Consider the following 18,530-nt stretch of genomic DNA (forward strand, 5'->3'; position numbering starts at 1 on the left):
CTTGAAGGACTGAGAATGCAGCCCTGAGCAGGAGCCCTGCAGACCTTGTCCCAGATGCACGGCGTCCCACCTGGTAGCCATGACAGAGGTGTCCTAGCTCCTTCTCCCAGTGGGTTGGAGCCCTTGTTCTGACTTGGGCGTTAGGTGCTTGTCATTAGACCAGCCCAGTGCCAACAGGGGCACCTTAAAGAGCCTAATGCCTTTATTTCACAAATGGGAAGATGGAGGATTTTGTCTAAGGTCACACAGCTCCTCAGAGACAGAGCCAGAAATCTGCTTTCTTGGCTATTGATCGAGTGTCCTTCATACAACTGGAAGATCATGGTTATTATCCACAGATTTCCAGTCCAGAAATGTGTCCCCATGGAGAAGGCCTGACCCAGAAGAGGAGCTTTGGAAAATTCATTGCTCTTGATAATGCATCAGTACCCATCCTCTTTCTCTTCGACAGTCACCAGTTGGTACTGATTCCAATCCTCTCTCCAGTGGCTTTTCCTGATTACAGGGAAGACAGTGTCTCCATGTCAGCCAGTGCAAATAAAAGGGGTAACGGAAGGCAAGATAGTCTGACGTTTTAAAGTTAAAACCGGTGGCCAACAAATCCAAGCTCTGCAGACTCAGTGACATCATAATCATAATCATAATCATAATCATAGAGGGCTTGGCCCCTTCTGTGTACACCAGCTGCTGCCCCTGGGAACAAAGCAATCGTTCTGCTCTAAGAGCCAAGCTTGGGAGACGAGCCCATTACCTTTTCCAAACATGACTATACTTCTCACAGTATCCCAGTGGGACTTCTTCACAGGACAAGCAGAGACACTCAAATATTTCTCCTTTGTCCTAAGGAAAGCTGCCTGGGGGGCCTGTAGATGACAGGGGGAGAAGCACACATATCTGGTCATGTGACTAGAGATGTACAAGCCCTGTTGCTGTGATTGGGTTCATCTCTAAATGAGCAGTGTCCATAGCCAGAGGAACCATATGCGGGCTTGCAAGATCAAGTCTGCCAAGACTTTGGAATTCCCAAGATTTTTTATCTAATTAATCCTTGTGCTGTTTCTCTATCAATGGCAGCAAGAACTTTTATAAAATCTCAGGAGGGGGCTAGGATGATATGCAGCAGGAAAATCACACAGGAACATCTTCCTGTGGTTGAAGATTCTGCAGGGAACACACTCTGCAGTGGGCTTTGAATGCTCTACAATAGGCATAACCTGTGTTCTCCCCAGGGATCACAGACTTATCTGGATATTTGTGCAAGCTATGTGGACACAGAGAGCTGTCCACCTAGCATATGTGGCACCTAAACAGGTAATGGTCACCCTACAAGTTGTGATTGAGGTGGCTAAGTGCAGGACCTTGGGTTGACTCTAGACCCGTGACTGGCTTTAGCTGCAGAATTGGGCAGTGGGGACTTGAAAGGTCAACTTATTTTAGGGAGATTGAGAAGTAAGCAAACAGGTCCAAATTTTAAACCCTTTATACTGGTATTTTCATAGGTGAAAATTTTCCAGGCTAAGACACATTCTAGAAAGCCTCCCAATGTATGTCCAGTTAACCTTAACCCAGCACTTCTCAACTAGAAGTGATTTTATCCCCTTATCCCTACCCTGGGGAAACTTGGCAATGCTAGGAGACATTTTTGATTGTCACACCCGAAGAAGCAGGGTTCTTCTAGCATCTAGTGGGTAGAGAACAGAGAAGCTGCTAAATATCCTGTAATGCAAAGTACAGCCTTCACAACAAAGAATTATCTGGTCCAAGAGGTCAGTAGTGCTGAGATTGAGAAATCTTGCCATAACTCTACTGTTATCAAGTTCATATTATATGATTCTGTTGTTTGCGTAGATTGTGCCAAGACTGGCAGCTCTACTTAGGGTAATTGTGCTTTCTGAAAACATAGCAAACCCGGTACCTCTTGGTCTCTCTGAACGTCCTGACTGTCTTGCGACTTGTATGGCTTTGCCCCGCGAGACTTTTGCACAATCAGAAACACAACGTGCTCCTTCTTCCCTGTCCTCTCCATTTCTTCATTCATGTCAAGGATATCCATGGTCACATCAGTGTCAAAGAAGTCCTTGGCCACAGCCTCAATGATACCTGTAGCAGAAGGACACATATTGGTGAGGGTTGGCAGAAGGCAGTCGTGTTAGCAAAAGCCATAAAATAATCAAGGTGTACAACTTCTGGTGAATATTGCAGAGTTTAACAAGCCCAGGTCCTGCCTCAAGACAGGCAGTATATGACAGATTAATGAAATTAAAATATGGAGAGATTTAAGTTACACATGTCTGGATAACAAATATATCCATGCCCCTCTAATTTCTAGTTCCACACCTATTTGTTTATTTTAGGGAGGCATTTAACTCATTAAACAAATAAACTCTGGAGATAATGTAAGTAAAACTCAACTGTAAAAGCATTAAGGATTGTGTTTTAAAAAAAATGTTCCTCTGGGAACTTATCCCAGGATTATAAAACAAAATATGAGAAAAGCACGTGTGAAGATGTTTATCACAACATTATTTACAACAGCAAAAGATTAGTATCAACTAAAAGTCCAACAATAGGGGACTAGTTAAAATAATTACAGTATAGAATATCATTCAGCCATTTAAGATGTGGCTTTAAAAACTATGTGAAAACATGGAGGCATGCTTTTTCTATAATACTACATACAAAGAAAAAGAGCTGATACATAATATATGCAGAATTATCACAACTATGTAAAAATCTGAAAAACTTAAAATGTTGAAAGAAAAACAGTATTCCTTCTTTTGGCATTTTGGAAACATTTTAGAAGCTCAAGAACTTTGGGACTAATGGGCAAGATGGCAAGGAGTCAGACTTTGTAAGAGGTAGAGTTTTGACTCCCTACCCACAGTTGGCTATTAACCGCCCTGGGGAATTTGTGGGAAGCCTTCCACAGTTCACAGGGCTCATAGCTTCGGACTGGTTAAGCCATACCTGGTACAATGTGGCACAGGCCGCTTCTATCCGAGTAGTAATGGAGAAGTATTTTCCCGTCTGCTCCTCTCTCCACTCGAAATGATGGTGCATTCATCTCCTAATTTAAAGACACAACACGTTTCCACCCCAGTGAACACAAATAGCTTAAATTATGCTTTTGAAGCTTTGTAAAACAATAGTACTTATCCATTACATCACACAGAGCTATATCCCAAACCTCTCTCCAATCACATAAAAACTACCGTGGTTTCAGCTATTCTACATCAGGAAGTTTATACTATACCTGCTATACCCTAAGCAACTCTGAACGGTGAGTATTATCTGCATGTTAAAGAGGAAGACACTGAGGCTCAGGGAAGTTAAACTAGGTTAATGGGAGAACTTGTTTGACCTTCCCAAATGAGCCTTTGCACCGTGCGATGATGCTTCCACTCATATTCCACGGGGCAGCTGGCTGGTAGGTACCAGGAGGCCTTAGTGAGTCTCTGCCATGTTGGCTTATGACCAAGTGACCATAGGTATCTTCATTCTCAGAAAAGTCAGGGTCTTGCAGGAATTTCCAGAAAAATTAATTAATTTCTTGTTTCTGAAAGAGTAATGCCATCTGTGGTATCAAGTTGCACCTCTGGAAAACAGAACCCTCAGGGTACATCTGAAGAGATCCTCTTTCTCTAGGAATGAATGTTGACACTCAAGCGTGCACCATCTCACAGTAGGCAAGATGTACATTAGGAAAGAAGGATAAAGACTTTGCCCGGAGGAGTCTCTGAGGGAAGCAGTTTTTTCCCCGGCTGGGTTAGTAGCACCCTCGACACATAGCACCCTGGACACAGCTTCTGGTCTGAGTGAAGGAAGAGGTTAAGGGGATGTGTTCCTTCTGAGATCTTTGTCCTCTTCCATGGTGATGGGTTGCTAGTTAAAATGGGTTTCTTTTTTCCCAGATACTTATTTTATATTTCCAAAAGTACATACAAGGGTATTTCAAAAAGCTCATGGGATGATTTGTATTATCTTTTAATTCTATTTGTCTACAAACTGTTCTAAGTACCCTCGTATACAGAAAAAGTATGTAAGTTTATATATAGATGTGTTTACATCTTGATTAAATCTAAAGAGAATATTAGGCAGTACATATGAAAAGCATACGATAAAGTAGGAAATTGAAAGTTAATTTAACAAATTATATCCGAACCCTACATAAAGAAAACAAAATAATAGAGTACAGGAGGCTAAAGCGGAAATGCATGTGCTCCTGCCCCCGTTTCCTGGTCTCTCCTCACCCCCAGCCAAGCCTCTGTTCAGAGACACTTCCAAAAGTTTGTGCTTTTGATTCTTCTGGCCAATGTCTCCAAGTCTCTAAATAATATGATTATACTTTTATTTATTGATTAAAATAGGACTTTTTAGAAGTGGAGAATCAAGACAAAGGGAATATAATGAGAAGCAGCCCAGAGCATGGTCTTTGGAAATAGACAAACCTGGGTTTGAGTCCCAGCTCAGCCACCATAACCTGGATGATTTGGGACAGTCACTTGACCTTTCTGAACCTCAGTTTTCCCATCTGAATAGTGGGGGGAGGGGGAAAATACTTAACCTTATGGGTGTCAAAAAGATAAATCAATGTTTATAAATTACTTAACCTAGCATTGCCTCATAATTAGCACTCAAAAGTTAGCTAAAAAATAATGAGATTAAAGGCACAGTCATTACCAGAAATGTATGCCTTAAAGGCACTGCCAAATTACTAGACGGATGTGAAGTCAGCCTTAACTTTATTTATAATTTTTGCCTAAATAGACGATCTGTAATACTTTGTCCAATATAAAACACTCTTGTGTAGCTATCAGCTATTCTTGCCTTTATTTTATTCCAACTTGCATATTATAATATTTAAATATTTAATTTGTCTCATTATATGTAAAATGACCTCACATACCCACCAGAAAAGTTCTGTTCTACTGCTTCTCTAGCAATATGGCTTTGGTATATGGGATGGGGAGGGGGGTGACAATCAGAGGAAGGGTAGCAGGGTTGGGTATAAAAATAATAAACCTGGGACTTCAGAACCTCAATTCTTTTCATTCTTACTCACAAGGGTGATAGTAACATGGTGAGAATAATATCTAGAACATGAAAGATATTCCATAATATTTTTTTATTTAATGAATGAATGAAAACTTATTAATACCTTCTTCAGAACTGTGACTTAATATAATAGCCAAGTTTTTAGGTGAAAGATGTGATATTAAAAAATATTGTGGAAGAGTACTAAGGGGGTCTATTTTTTTTTTTAATCTTAATTGTACTTTAGCTAAGAAATTTGGAAGACAGTTGCTATGTAAATTATTGTAATTTGAAAACTGGCAATATTGAACAGAGAAAAAGGAAGTTATTAGCTATGGAATGCCTTTTCTGGGATGATTACAATGCTAGGCACTTTTACATGTTATCTTTTTTAAACCACACATCGCTAAGAGGTGGGTTTTTTTTTCCCTAGTTATTGCTTTTTGTCCCTGTTTGTGTCCAGTGTCTGAGAAGTGTTTAGTACATAGTAGGCTTTCAATGAGTATCTATTAAATAAATAAGTAAAATCACTGAGGTTCAGAGAAGGCAAGTAACTTGTCCAGGATCACACAGCTAGGAAGGTACAGAGCTGGTCACATCACATTGTAGGCCTGTCTGACCCCATAGCCAAGGTCCTTTGTGCTTCCTCTATCCTTGAGTAGTTCACGTGATAAAAGGACAGGCCCAGCTACTCATTCTACTTACCTGAAAAATGATTCCTTATCTCAAAAATGGAGAAAATAGTGCTTTTCCCACTTAACATCAATGAGGATGCATAACAGATGCATTTTAACACGTATCATCCCATTTTACCCTCACCACAACCCTGCAAGGGTAGTTATGAACATTAAATACAGAAGAGGTGAAGAAAGAGCTTGGTGAACTATAAAAGGCTCTAAAAGTAAGACTCTTTTATATAAAATAATAAACTATTATTACAATATGTGTAAATGCCACTTGATGTTTCTAATAAAGCATTTTCTTGTCTAAAAAAATAAAAGGGAGTTTTAGGCATTTGAAATTCCAATTATCTGTACAAACAAGAAAACCAAGGAATGAACTCCAGAAGGACATATCCCAGTGAGGAAATTAGTTTCTTAACACCTCAGTCAGTCACCCTGTGGGTTAATCAGAGTTGGATGGTTTCCGATTCTGGCTCTGGGCCCTGTCGTCTTTCCTTCTGATACATGAGAAACATGAATCTGGCTGCATAAGCTGTTTATCAGCTCCATCCAGGCCAGGAAACCTTAGGAGAGATTTTGCAAATCCACTGAAACCTGACTGTTTTCCAGCCTTTGTTCCCATTGTGATCAGCCTCCTCTGTTTAATTCCAAACCCACACAGCCCCCACTAAATAGGCTGACCCCCTAAAGCTGGGCCCCTCCAGCTTGCCCTTCTTTGATTTTTGTCAGCCAGTTTATAAAAGTGGCCTACAGGTATTTGTTTTCCTTTCCTTCCCCAAGAGAAAGGGGCCCACCGACACCAGGGAGCAAGGATTCTGCCTGACGGGGGCAGCTCCCCTGCAACAGCACCTCTGTTGGGGGAGGCGGGGAGCTGGCCCCGGGCTGCTACAGCATTTGCTCCCTCTCGGGGCCACCAAGACCAGACGCAGGAGGCCTTACCTGATAAGACAGTGTGAGGTAACTGTGGAGGGCATCTAGGTTTTCAATAAACTCCGTGAGACTTCCTCCCAGTGTCCGTAGCATCCTGTCATAGCCGGACATCTTACAGAACTTAAAGAAGTATTCTCCAAAGAGTTTCAGAATGGTTTCCATGGAGACACCTGTGCAATTCAAACCATACCCCACATATAAAATCCCCCGTAAGGTGTTTGTTCTCCTTTGGGTGTTCTTCATTTGTTTTTGTTTTTTTTTTCCAAAGGGTTCAAATCCTGGTTGTGTGATACTGAGCTGCTCTCTAGGGCTTCACTTTCCTCATCAGTAAAATATGAAGAGAATCAGTGTCACGGCGCTGCCGTGAGGAGTCCAGTGCAGCCCTGGCAACTGGTAGGTGCTCAGGAAATGTGAGTTCCTCCCAAGCCTATTCTGTTTTTTTTCTCCTGGCCTGCATGGCCAATATTTCTCCGTGGTCCAGAAGGGGATGCAGAGCTAGTTGTACCCCCTTGACCCCTGAGGCCCACACCAGGGGCAGGGTACAGCCCTGAGCAATCTCCCCTACCACCTCCACCATCTTTAAATACAATGGCCTCTAACTGGAATAAAAGGCTACCTCTGAGAAAAAACTAATATTGCCATGAAAAGAATTCCACCAAAGTTATATTATCCTGATTTACCCCAAAGATGATACGAAATGCCTACAGTGACTTTCTCTCTCTCTCGGTCTCTCCAGATCCTGGTCTCCCTCCAAGGTCAGTTTTCACATCACATTCTCCATACAGATTTATCTGAATATCCCAGGTCACACTGAATTCTCTCTTCCTAAGGGTTGCATTTTGTCCTTCCTAAATGTATGGAGGGCAGTGACCTCATCCTAGACGTTTTCTGTGCTAGAAACAAAGTAGATGCTTGATGAATTCCTGGGGGTAGATCTGTGGCATTAGGGGGGCTTCTGCCCACCTCTCCCGTACCCCCAGCTGCACTGTTGGAATAGACAGTGAGTGATCGCTTCATGGGATGGGCAGAAAACATTTTTGAGAATATTTTACAGTTCCTGCAACACCCATTATTAAAGTTATTTTACTCAATGCTCACCAAAATCTCGTTAGGTAGATAAACTTATTATCATGGCTTCCTTTTTACAGATGAGCCCACTGAGGCTGAGCCATCTTTGTGAATTGACCCTGATCACACAGAGCAGCAGATTTGTTGAGGAGATTCTAACTCTAAATTCAGTGCTTTTTGTACCACATCCCACAGCCACTGGAGTAGCAGTTAGGGAAACAAGGGGTCTCCCCAAGGCAAGGGCTGCTTGTGGGTTGTCTTTGTTGACACGGAGGCAGGCCAGCCATCCGTGCTGCTGGCCTGGAGCTCCTGTAAGAAACATCCTTTTATTTATTGTGGGGTTTCACTCATGTATGTCCTGGGGCTGGGGAGAAGGTCTGGATGCCCAGGTTTATGCGACCTGCAGGATTCAGTCTCCAGGATCCATGGCTGCATCCCTGAAGGACTCTGTGATGCTCTGGCTGGATCTGGAAGTCACAGCAAGGGACATTCCAGGTCTCCTGAGCTATACTAGGATTAAATCATTCAGATGTGGCAGGGGGTTCAAGGCGGTCTGGGCACTGTCCAGCTGCTGCTTGATTCCTAAGATGGTATGAATGGCAGATTCCCTACAGCTCATTGCCCACAGCCAGACTGTTGGGCACATAATTGTTCTGTAACTGAGCAGGATACAGTCCCCACTGAGTTGGTCTGACCTCGTTAGAGATGAGTTACACATATTTCCCAAAAATATATATTAGCCAGGTCTTCCAAATCTAGACAAATGTTGGGATGGAAGGGAGGAGGTAGTAACAGCCTGTGTTAAGCACCTTCTGTTGGGCTCTTCACTTGTGAGTCCATCCTTGTGGGATGCAGGCAGGTTTGTCTATATTAGTAATCAGCAGCCACCTGCTAACTCCTAAGTTAACTGAAATCAATTCTCCTTGGGTCATTTCCAACGCTTATGAGTGCCTGGGAAGAGAATGCCTGAAAAGTAAATGGACAGGTGTGGAATTACTCCTTTCTCCTTCTCCCACCCCTCTCTTCCCTCTAAATCTAGCTTATTCAGGCAAGAACAAACAGCTGTGCTGTGCTGTGTGGCCTGCAGGCTAGAGCTCCGAGCAGGTGCATCCTGTTACCTGCCAGGACAAGCACAGGTCCCAGAGGCCTTCTTCTCCCAGGGACCTCTCCCAGGAGGACTGGGCTGTCTGCAAGCCATGCAAAGTTTTACTCAAGTGACAGTGGCTGCCTTCTGTAGAAAGAATGCTTGTTTGTCTTTTTTTTTTTTTAATCTGTAAACTTACAAAAATTCATGAACTTACTTGTTCCAGACCCTGGTTATTTTGTTTCTTGGTGTTCATCTCTGTGAACAGGAAAGGACATCTGGCTGAGAGACTAACTGTTCCTTAAATGAGGATCTTGGGTTCAGGTTTGGTGTTTTCCATCTGTGATGGGTTTGGGGCTTCTTCTAGAATTCTTGGTTAAGAATGCTAGCCCAGCAGAGGACAAGGGTCACTTTATTTTTTTTTTTTTTTCCTTTTTTTGTCTCTTTTTTTGTGACCGGCAACGGATCGCAACCCTCAGTGTCGTGCCTGTACCGGACCGGGACTGGCAACGGGATCGCAACCCTCGGTGTTGCCCCCGCGCCTCGCTCAGCCAGTGAGCGGCCGGTCTGTATGTGGGATCCGAACCCTCGGCGGGAGCGCCGCTGCACTTCCCAAGCAGCGCACTGTAGCAGTGCGCCACCGGGCCGGCCCAAGGGTCACTTTTTTAAGTTGATACGTTTCATTTTTTTATATATATATATAATTTCACCTCGGTGTATTTGGGATTCCAGGAGCCCTCTAAGTCACAGGGGCTCGGGAATATACAGGAAATGGTAAGAAAATGCAAGAAAGAACTAAACACAAATCTTAAGTGCCTTAAAATGGTTTTTGATAATACAAAGGAGAATCTGTGGTATGCTAAATGTTCTATCTTTTGTGTAAGAAAGAAAGGGAAACAAGGAAACCTGCAACTATCTGCTTATCTGTGCAAAATTAAAGACCAGCAGGATCAACTAGGGGCTATTGAGATTGGTTACCTACAGGACATTGGTGGGAATGGGGTTGAAAGGTTAGAAAAACTGTGGAGCAGGGGGATGATGTTTCTCTGAACATAACTATTTAAACAGTTCTGGTTTGGGGAATGACATTAATGTTTCATATGCTTAAAATAAGTAAAATAAATAAGATCAATAAGAATTGGTAAAAATCCTAAGGTGGAATATGAACAGAAATAAACTAGCAGAACAATGTTTCAGCAGAACAGTTTTGAATAACACAATTGCCCAGGAAGAAAATAACCCAGTAGCATTTGAACACAGTATTTACACCTCTCTGTCCCCAGGCTAAAGACAAAGAGAACTTTGAGCAAGTGTTTAATTGTATTTGTAGGCTTCCTTTTCACAGTGGTGTGGGTTAGCAATTCTGAAACTATGAGTGTACTTCAAAAAGTTCATGGAAAGATTTACATTATCTTTCACTTCTATTTTTCCACAAACTTCTTGAAGTACCCTTATACTTCCTAAACACTTGAGGATTGAACATATAAGTAAATATTGTGAGTAGTGGGAGCCAGGTTTCTATCTGAGAATGAAGTTGCAGTTACAGGAAGGGGAAGAATAGAATGAACCCTGGGGTGATGGATTAGAAAATCTAACATAATATGACCACAGAACCCACCATGGTTTTAGATAGATGGATGGATGGATGGATGGATGGATGGATGGATGGATGGATGGATGGATGGATGGATGGATGGATGGATGGATGGATGGATGGATGGATGGATGGATGGATGGATGGATGGATGGATGGATGGATGGATGGAGGATGGATGGATGGATGGATAGATGGATGGATGGATGGATGGATAGACAGATAGATGGATGGATGGGCGGATGGATGGATGGATGGATGGATGGATGGATGGATAGATAGATAGATAGATAGATAGATAGATGGATGGATGGATGGATGGATGGATGGATGGATGGATGGATGGATGGATGGATGGATGGATGGATGGATGGATGGATGGATGGATGGATGGATGGATGGATGGATGGATGGATAGATAGATAGATAGATAGATAGATAGATAGATAGATAGATAGATAGATAGATAGATAGAAAGATAGATGGATAGATGGATAGAAAGATAGGTGGATGGATAGATAGATAGATAGACAGACAGACAGACAGATAGATAGTGTGTGTGTGTGACCTATTTTTCCGGCTCTGCCTACTGACAGAGCCTAAAAGCAGTGACACCCCCCTAGCAATGAGCTCACCTAATATCCAGATTTAGTTCTTAAATGCCATTCTCCACTAAAAGAAACCGGGACTCCTTGGAGAAATGGCAGATTCCAGGGCTGGGACAGGGAAAGGATGAGAGGAGCCTATTACATCTTGTCATGCCAGAAAATAAAGAGGTGATTGAAGAATGATGGGGACATGTCAAAAGGACACAGGGCCACTTTGGAGGGGCTCCCACTGGGTAAATCTTGAAGAATCTGAGCATCAAAATAAGTAATAAAAGTAAAGGATTACAACCTATTTTTAAAAAATAAGAATCAAGGGTCCACACTGATATAAATAAATAAATGGAGAGAGAGGAAAATTCTTCCTTATAGATATCCAAATAATAAATGTTAAAGGATAAGTACTTAGCAAATCGCCATTTGACCACCACTATAAGTATCAATTCAGATAAGAATCACAAATGGATACTAAAATTATGGAAGAGGGAGTCTGAGAAGCAGCAATATATTTACATAGTCTGAAAGTATCTCTTCATAAGATACTAATTACAAAAGAAAAACAATAACTTTAGTAGAGAAACCTGGCAAATTTCACCTTAAACAAGTGATCAAAGTTAACATCACCAAAGATAGGATAAATTGTCATAATACTCCTGCTTATATGATGAACGGGAGGGACAGAAGAGCACTTCTGTGGTCTTCCTGCCAAGAAAGCATAACCTTAATTATATCATGAAGAAATACCGGATAATGCTGAATTGAGGGACGTTCTATAAAATAGCTGACCAGAACTTTCCCAAGATACAAATGTTAGAAAACACAAAGAGACTCAGGAACTGTTCCAGGCTAAGTACAACTGAAAAGACATGACAACTGACATCACCCCAAATTTTCTTTTGTTCTAAAGGACATCCCTGGGTCAATTGGAAAAATCTCAATAAAGCCTGTAGATTAGAAAATAGCACTGTATCAATGTTCGTTTCCTGAGTTGATTGTTGTACTGTAGTTATGTAAGAGAAGTTTTAGGGATAAAGAGGCATCATGTCTGCAACACACTAACAATTCTGGGAAAAAAAATTTTAGATACAGATAGAGAGAGAAGGACAGAGTCAATACGAGTAAATGCTAACATTTGGGAATGTGGATAAAGAGTATATGGGAATTCTATGTCCAATTATTGCAAACCTTTTGTGAGTTTGAAATTATGTCAAAGTAAAGTTTTTGCTGATTGCCCTGAAAAGACCTTAGGAAATCTTACATAATAAGACCACAAAGACCACACTTATCCATGGCCAGCTGAGACACAGCTGGAACCTGGGCCTCTGTGACAGCATGAATGTTGTTAGGTATAATCAGGGCTTTATCGTTATATTTTAAAATTCTTTATCTTGTTAGAGACACATACTGAAATACTTATGGGTGAAATTATGGGAAACCTGAGATTTGCTTTAAGACATTCCAGCAAAAGCAAAACCAGAAAAAGGATAAAGGCACCGGACAGATGAAATAAGATTGGCAAAATATTGATAAGTAGTGAAACTGGATGAGGAGTCCATGGATCTCAGTATAAACCATCCACTCCACTTTTTTGTATGTATTAAAAACTACTAACAGTGGTTTTGATTTTTTAAATAAAAGACCTTGTTAGCAGGAAAATAATAACTGTTACAAAGTGTGTATGCTTGGCTTTCCTGGAGAGGTGTAGAGCCTTCCAACAGGCTTTTAAATAGGAATGATGTGTGAACTTGAACTTTCTGGCTTCAGCTTGGCTCTTCTGGGTTTCCAGGAATGTTTACTTCTTGCTGGGTTACAGCTCAAGGCACTGGAAAGAGCAGAGGTGGGCTATCCACGACAGGGAGAGAGAGGCCACCCGCTAAAGCCCCAGCGAGGGCTGGCAGGTTGAGGAATGAGCCACACCCCAGCTGCCTCATCTGAGCCTCCTGGGCAAAGAGCCCACTCAGGGCTGGATTTCTCAAGACCCCTGCCCCCCTCCCATCACCCAAGAGGAAGACAACAGGAGCTATTTCTCATGGTGCCCTTCCTCAGTCACGTAGAAAGGCACATCCTGTTCCACAATACAGGGAAGTGCATGCTCTACATTTAACACAATATTCCATTGAAAATGGATAATTGTTTTTTCAAAGCTTTGGTATCCAAAGGATTAAGTTTCAGATATCTGGAAAGAGCCATTCATCTAGCGTACCCTCCTTCTCAAATGATATCACTTAAGTCAGGCAAGAGATAATGTGTAAGGGACATATTCTAGGAGAAAGAGTAGTTAGAAAAGAAGAGAAACTGCTATCCATGTTGATATTGTAGTTTGCCAGGAAGAAGCAGGCTCTAAATTAGGAGGTTTGGGAGTCAGACGTAGCAGTAACTTTATTTGGGCATAGAGGAAAAAGGAGCTGGGAGACAGATTAAGGTAGTTTGGGGGCAGACTTCTGCAGGGACAAAGCCCCACTTAAGCCTGATAGATCAGAAGCTGCCTGCTTCCCATCAAATCTTGGAACAGAAGAGTCAGCCCAACAGGGGCCAGAGCAGCGGGACAGGGGTCTATTTGGTGGCATGTGTGGGAGGGGGACAGGGTGAGGTTCTTTGTCATGTACCTACTTTGCTCACATTATTTGATTTCATCTTTAGGACAACCCCCTGAGGTAGGTGTCACAGGTTTTATTGCCATTTTACCAATGGAGAATTTGCCCCAGGTTAGATTATTAGGAAATGGTAGAGCCGGGGGGCTCACCCCATCTGTCTAATTCCAAACCCCTTGCTAGAGACATTGTCGGCTTCCCCTCCAGTCTACAGGATTCAGCACTAGCCTTGTAATCAGGTGAACTAAGTTCAAGTCTCCATTTTTGACTGGTGGCACAGCCTGGGTCACCTGTGCCACCCTCAGAGGGGTATGGCAAAGAGCAAATGTTATAACGTCTGATTTCAGGACTTTGTAAATTCTCTTTTGTTACTCTTGTTTTTAAAGAGGTAGGTGCAGAGAAGCTTGTTGGCATCTGCTGATAGCTAACTGTTGAAACGCATTTTACTACGGGTTTCTTAGCGAGCAAAGTCTAGACGGACACAGCTGTGCCAAATGGCTGTTGTGTTTTGTTTTGAATTTTGTCACTTCAGATCACTAATAACCCACTTACACACTAAGTAGGCACTTATTCATGGACAGAACAATTCCTCATACAATGCTCAACCTGCCATCTGGTCCCATCCTGAATTATGCTAATTAGAAAGCACAGAGCTATGCAGTGGCAGAGTGGGCTGGAATAGTCCCAACAATTGTTTCAAGGTAGGAAAACTGCATTCTGGTGCCCAGTTAGAAAGCAAAGCCCTGACTAGTGGTGACTAAGCATGCTTCTTTCTTTGTCAAAGGGAGGGGTTGCTCTCAACTGACCAGTACATTTTGTTAAGCAGTAAATGCAATTCCTGTAGCCTTCCCTTTGTCTGGGCCCTGCTCTCCCTGACTTGAAGGAGTCTTGTATCTAAAGAGTAACCACACAGAAGTCTCCCCACGGCCTCCTGATTCCAAATTTCATGCATGTGTTCACTCAATTTTGCATCCCAACTTTTTATTTGAAAAATGTACTCACCATTATTACCTATCCTTTCAGATATGAGCCAAAAGATGTTATGGAGATAAATAAGAAGAAGAAAAAAGGCTTCTGGTATTTGAAGATGGATAGAGGGAAATCACAGTGATGCACTTTGGCTTTTCATAGCAAGAGGATGTGGGTCAGCTCACACTGGGTCTATAAACTTGTTGCTGCCTCTGAATGTGTTAGTTGGGTTGGAAACGTGACTGCAGCTGGGCAGGTGTGCGATGGCTTCTCTCTACTAAAGTTGCTGCTACACTAAGATCATGAGCACACACCTTACAAAAATGGACTGGGGTGATGGTACACATACAGAGTATTTCTTTCTGGAGATCTAAAAACTTAATAGACACTAGAGCTGCCATAACAAAACATCATAGACTAGGTGACTTAAACAACAGAAATTTCTGGAGGTTGATGTCTAAGATCAAGGTGCCAGCATGGTCATGTTCTGGTGAGGACTCTCTTCCTGGATTATAGACGGCCACCTTCTCATTGTGTCCTCACAGGACAATGAGAGAGAGAGAAAGCTCTCTGCTGCCTCCACTTATAAGGGCACTAATCCCATCATACGGGCCGTGCCCTCATGACCACATCCAAACCTAATTATCTCTCAAAGGTACGTCTCCAAATAGCATCACTGTGGAGGTTAAGGACTCAACACATGAATTTTAAGGGGACACATTCAGTTCACAGCAGTTCTTAATGTTGAAAGAGATTTTTAAGATCTTGAATCTGTGTGTTAAAGATCCATTCTCTAGAACACGAGGTGACAAACTTTTCTATAAAGTGCAGACAGTAAACATTTTCAGCTTTGTAGGTCATATGGTCCCGGCACAACTACTCAACTCTGCCACCATAGCACAAAAGCAGCCATAGACAATACATAAACAAACAGGCAAAGTAAAGTGGCTGTGTTCCAATAAAACTTTATTTACAAAACCAGGCAGGGGCCGAGATTTGGCCTATGGGCTGTATTTCGCCAACCACTGATCAAAGGGCTCAGAACATTATTATCTGTCACAGTCATTTGAAGCGAACAGCAAAGCCTATCTCTACTTTAAGGGACAACATCCAGAGGTACGAAACATTGAAACACTCCTGCCTTCCCTTCAGATTCAGCATTCAGTTCACATTTGCCGAGCACCCACCGTGTGCCACGCATGTTGCTAAGTGCCTGACGTTGGTAATCTGATTCAATTCATTCCTTCCCATGACACTTTGAGGTATTATTCCTTTGTGAGGAGGAAATCAACCATCACTGGAATTCTAGCCCAAGGTCACACAGCTGGTATGACAGAGCAGAAGCCAACCCCTCATTCCCATTTTAGAATAACAAGAAGATGCCCTTAGGAATCAAACTGAGGCTGCATGACATAGCCACTGCATCCTCCTGCTGCAGGAATCTCTGGAAACAAAATCAAGGGAAGACTACATGTGGGTTTAATTTCACTACCCGTTCTAAGCTTTTTTGCCCTTTTCTTTTTTGAGCTCTGTCAAAACTGTAGCTTTGCAGGTCAAAAACAGCCACCTCTCATATAGAATTCCTTTCTAATGATTATTATTCTTTCTATGGAGAGAAAGTAACTGCTGCTCCTCCTTCTTCGCAATGGAAAGCATCGACTTGCTTGTGGCCCACCAGCCATCACTCAGAATCACACACCTGCAGAACTGTCCCCGGAAGGGTGGCAGCTAGGCCTTGCCCATAGGGGGTAGTGAATATTAGGATCAAAAAGGGGTCTGTCTGTGTGGTTTGCACTTTACCATCATAATCACATATTTTAAATTTCTTTTAGAAACAGTGTTTAAGAGAAGCGAACAGAGCCCTCTTTGGCAGGTATGTGAGGCAGAAAGGCTGAGAGGTGTCACTGGTGTGGTCCTGCTGCTGCAGCTGGACAAAAAGGCTGCGACCAGGCAGCAGGGCTGAGTCTAGATTCTGGGTCTCCAGGCTCCCAGCTCCCGGGGGGCACAGTACTGAAAAGAGCACACACCTGGACTCAGACTCCTGCACAAAAAGCCAGAGGCCACCTGCTTTTTGACAATCCATGCCCCATTGCAAACCTCCCTGGTATCAGCTGTGGGGAGACAAAGGGGTCTTGGAGTCCCCCCAAAACAGTCTGAGGTTTGCAGGTGCCAATGACACTCCCCAGTTCCTAGGTTTTTTTAATCAGCGCCACACTCTCCCAAGTGAGCTAACTGGCCATCCCCCCCCAGTTCCTAGCTTTTTAATCTGAGAAGGGCCCTCAGCACCCTGCAAAGCACACCGTGTCCATTTCTAGATAAATACAAGTGTGGCTGGCATGAGGGGATTCTCAGTGTTGTTTCTCCTGACACACAGAGGTAATCGGAGTGAGTCACGTCAAACATATTGGACACCTGTCAAAGCCAAACATGGTGGTGGCAGAGCAGATGAAGAAACTCAAAGTGACACTCATGACTTTTGTCTGTGAGTAACCTAAGGCTACTAGAATGGAAAGGGCCACACATGAGCCCTGTACTGGGTTAAAGAGTGTCCCCCAAAATTCATGTCTACCACGAAGCTGTGAATGTGACCTTATTTGGAAATTGAGACCTTGCGGATGTAATCAAGTTAAGACGCAGTCATTGGGGGTGGACCCTAAATCTAATATGATTGGTGTTCTTATGAGAAGAGGAATATGTAGACAGAGACACAGACACACAGGAAGAAGATGGCCATGTGAAGACAGAGGCGGAGATTGGAGTGATGCTGTCACAAGCCCAGGAACACACGGGGCCACTAGGAATTGGAGGAAAGAAGGAAGGATTCTTCCCAAGAGCCTTCAGAGAGAGGATGGCCCTGCCAGCAACTTGGTTTTGGATTTCTGGCCCCCTGAACCATGACAGAATACATTTCTATTGTTTTAAACCCCACCTAGTTTGTGATACAGTCGACGTTCCTTATTTGAGGATTCTGTATTTGCAAATTTACCCACATACTAAAATTTATCTGTAGCACCCAAAATCAATATTCACAGAGCTGTCATGGTCATTCATAGACATGAATGGAGCAGCAAAAAATTTACATTGCCTAACACAAGTGTTTCTAGCTGAGGTCTAGCAAGGCAATGCTCTCCATTCTTGTTTCAGTTCTCATACTATAAACAAGTGTCCTTCTTTCAGCCTATTTAGTGTCATATTTTTACATTTTTATGCTTTTTGTTGGTGATTTTGCTGTTTAAAACAGCACCCAAGCATAGTGCTGACGTGCTGTCCGGTGTGCCTATGCACAAGAAAGCTGTGATGTGCCTTACAGTGAGCGTATATACGTTAGATTAGCTTCATTCGAGCATGAGTTACAGTGCTGCTGGCCATGAATTCAAGGCTAATGAATCAACCATAGATATTAAACATGTTGTCTTTAAACAGATGCACACATAAAAGAAGGTTATGTATTGATCAGTTGACAAAAATATTGTGACCAGAGACTCACAGAAACCTAACCCTGTACTTCCACTAGGAGCAGTGGCTCGGTATCCACTAATTCAGTGTTTATAGCAACTTCATAGAACAAAACTACCTTGAATGATGAGAATCAACTGCATTTTGTTACAGCAGCTTTAGAAAATCCAAACAAGCCCTTTTCATACTTACCTAGAACCTTGCAGGCCTCTCGGATGAGCTTAATGGTAATGATGTCATCATACACTGTGTAAGTCATGAAGGCATCCTGTACTTCTGCAGAAGCTCTGGAAGATAAATCAAGGTGCAGTGAACACTCAGTAACTGGAGCTTTGCCTCGGAATATATCCACTGGTTCAGCAAGATACAATATAGCAAGAGCTCTCCTGATCACATGGAATGTGAGACATACAGTGTCAGCTCCTCCAAGAGGCCTTCCCTGGACCCGAGTTTGGGCCAAGAGCTCCCTTCTCAAGTATCCAGAATAGCCTATACATTTTCCCCAATGTGTATAGA

At 42.6% G+C, this 18,530-nt stretch overlaps 1 protein-coding gene across 1 annotated transcript in view; it reads right to left on the bottom strand.

Moving 5' to 3' along the window:
• Nucleotides 1–18,273, bottom strand: part of LOC103597776 (guanylate cyclase soluble subunit beta-2-like) — a 50,132-nt gene extending 31,859 nt beyond the window's left edge. The window contains exons 1-5 of the mRNA XM_008581641.1: nt 18,207–18,273; nt 6,657–6,817; nt 2,968–3,067; nt 1,916–2,100; nt 752–863 (exon numbers count right to left, since the gene is read on the bottom strand). Of these exons, the coding sequence (XP_008579863.1) occupies nt 752–863; nt 1,916–2,100; nt 2,968–3,067; nt 6,657–6,817; nt 18,207–18,273 (625 nt within the window). The remainder of the gene's footprint in view (nt 1–751; nt 864–1,915; nt 2,101–2,967; nt 3,068–6,656; nt 6,818–18,206) is intronic.
• Between the last annotated feature and the right edge of the window lie 257 nt (nt 18,274–18,530).

This window comes from Galeopterus variegatus, unplaced genomic scaffold (assembly GCF_000696425.1).
Source record: "Galeopterus variegatus unplaced genomic scaffold, G_variegatus-3.0.2 Scaffold2420, whole genome shotgun sequence".
Lineage (NCBI taxonomy): Eukaryota > Metazoa > Chordata > Mammalia > Dermoptera > Cynocephalidae > Galeopterus > Galeopterus variegatus.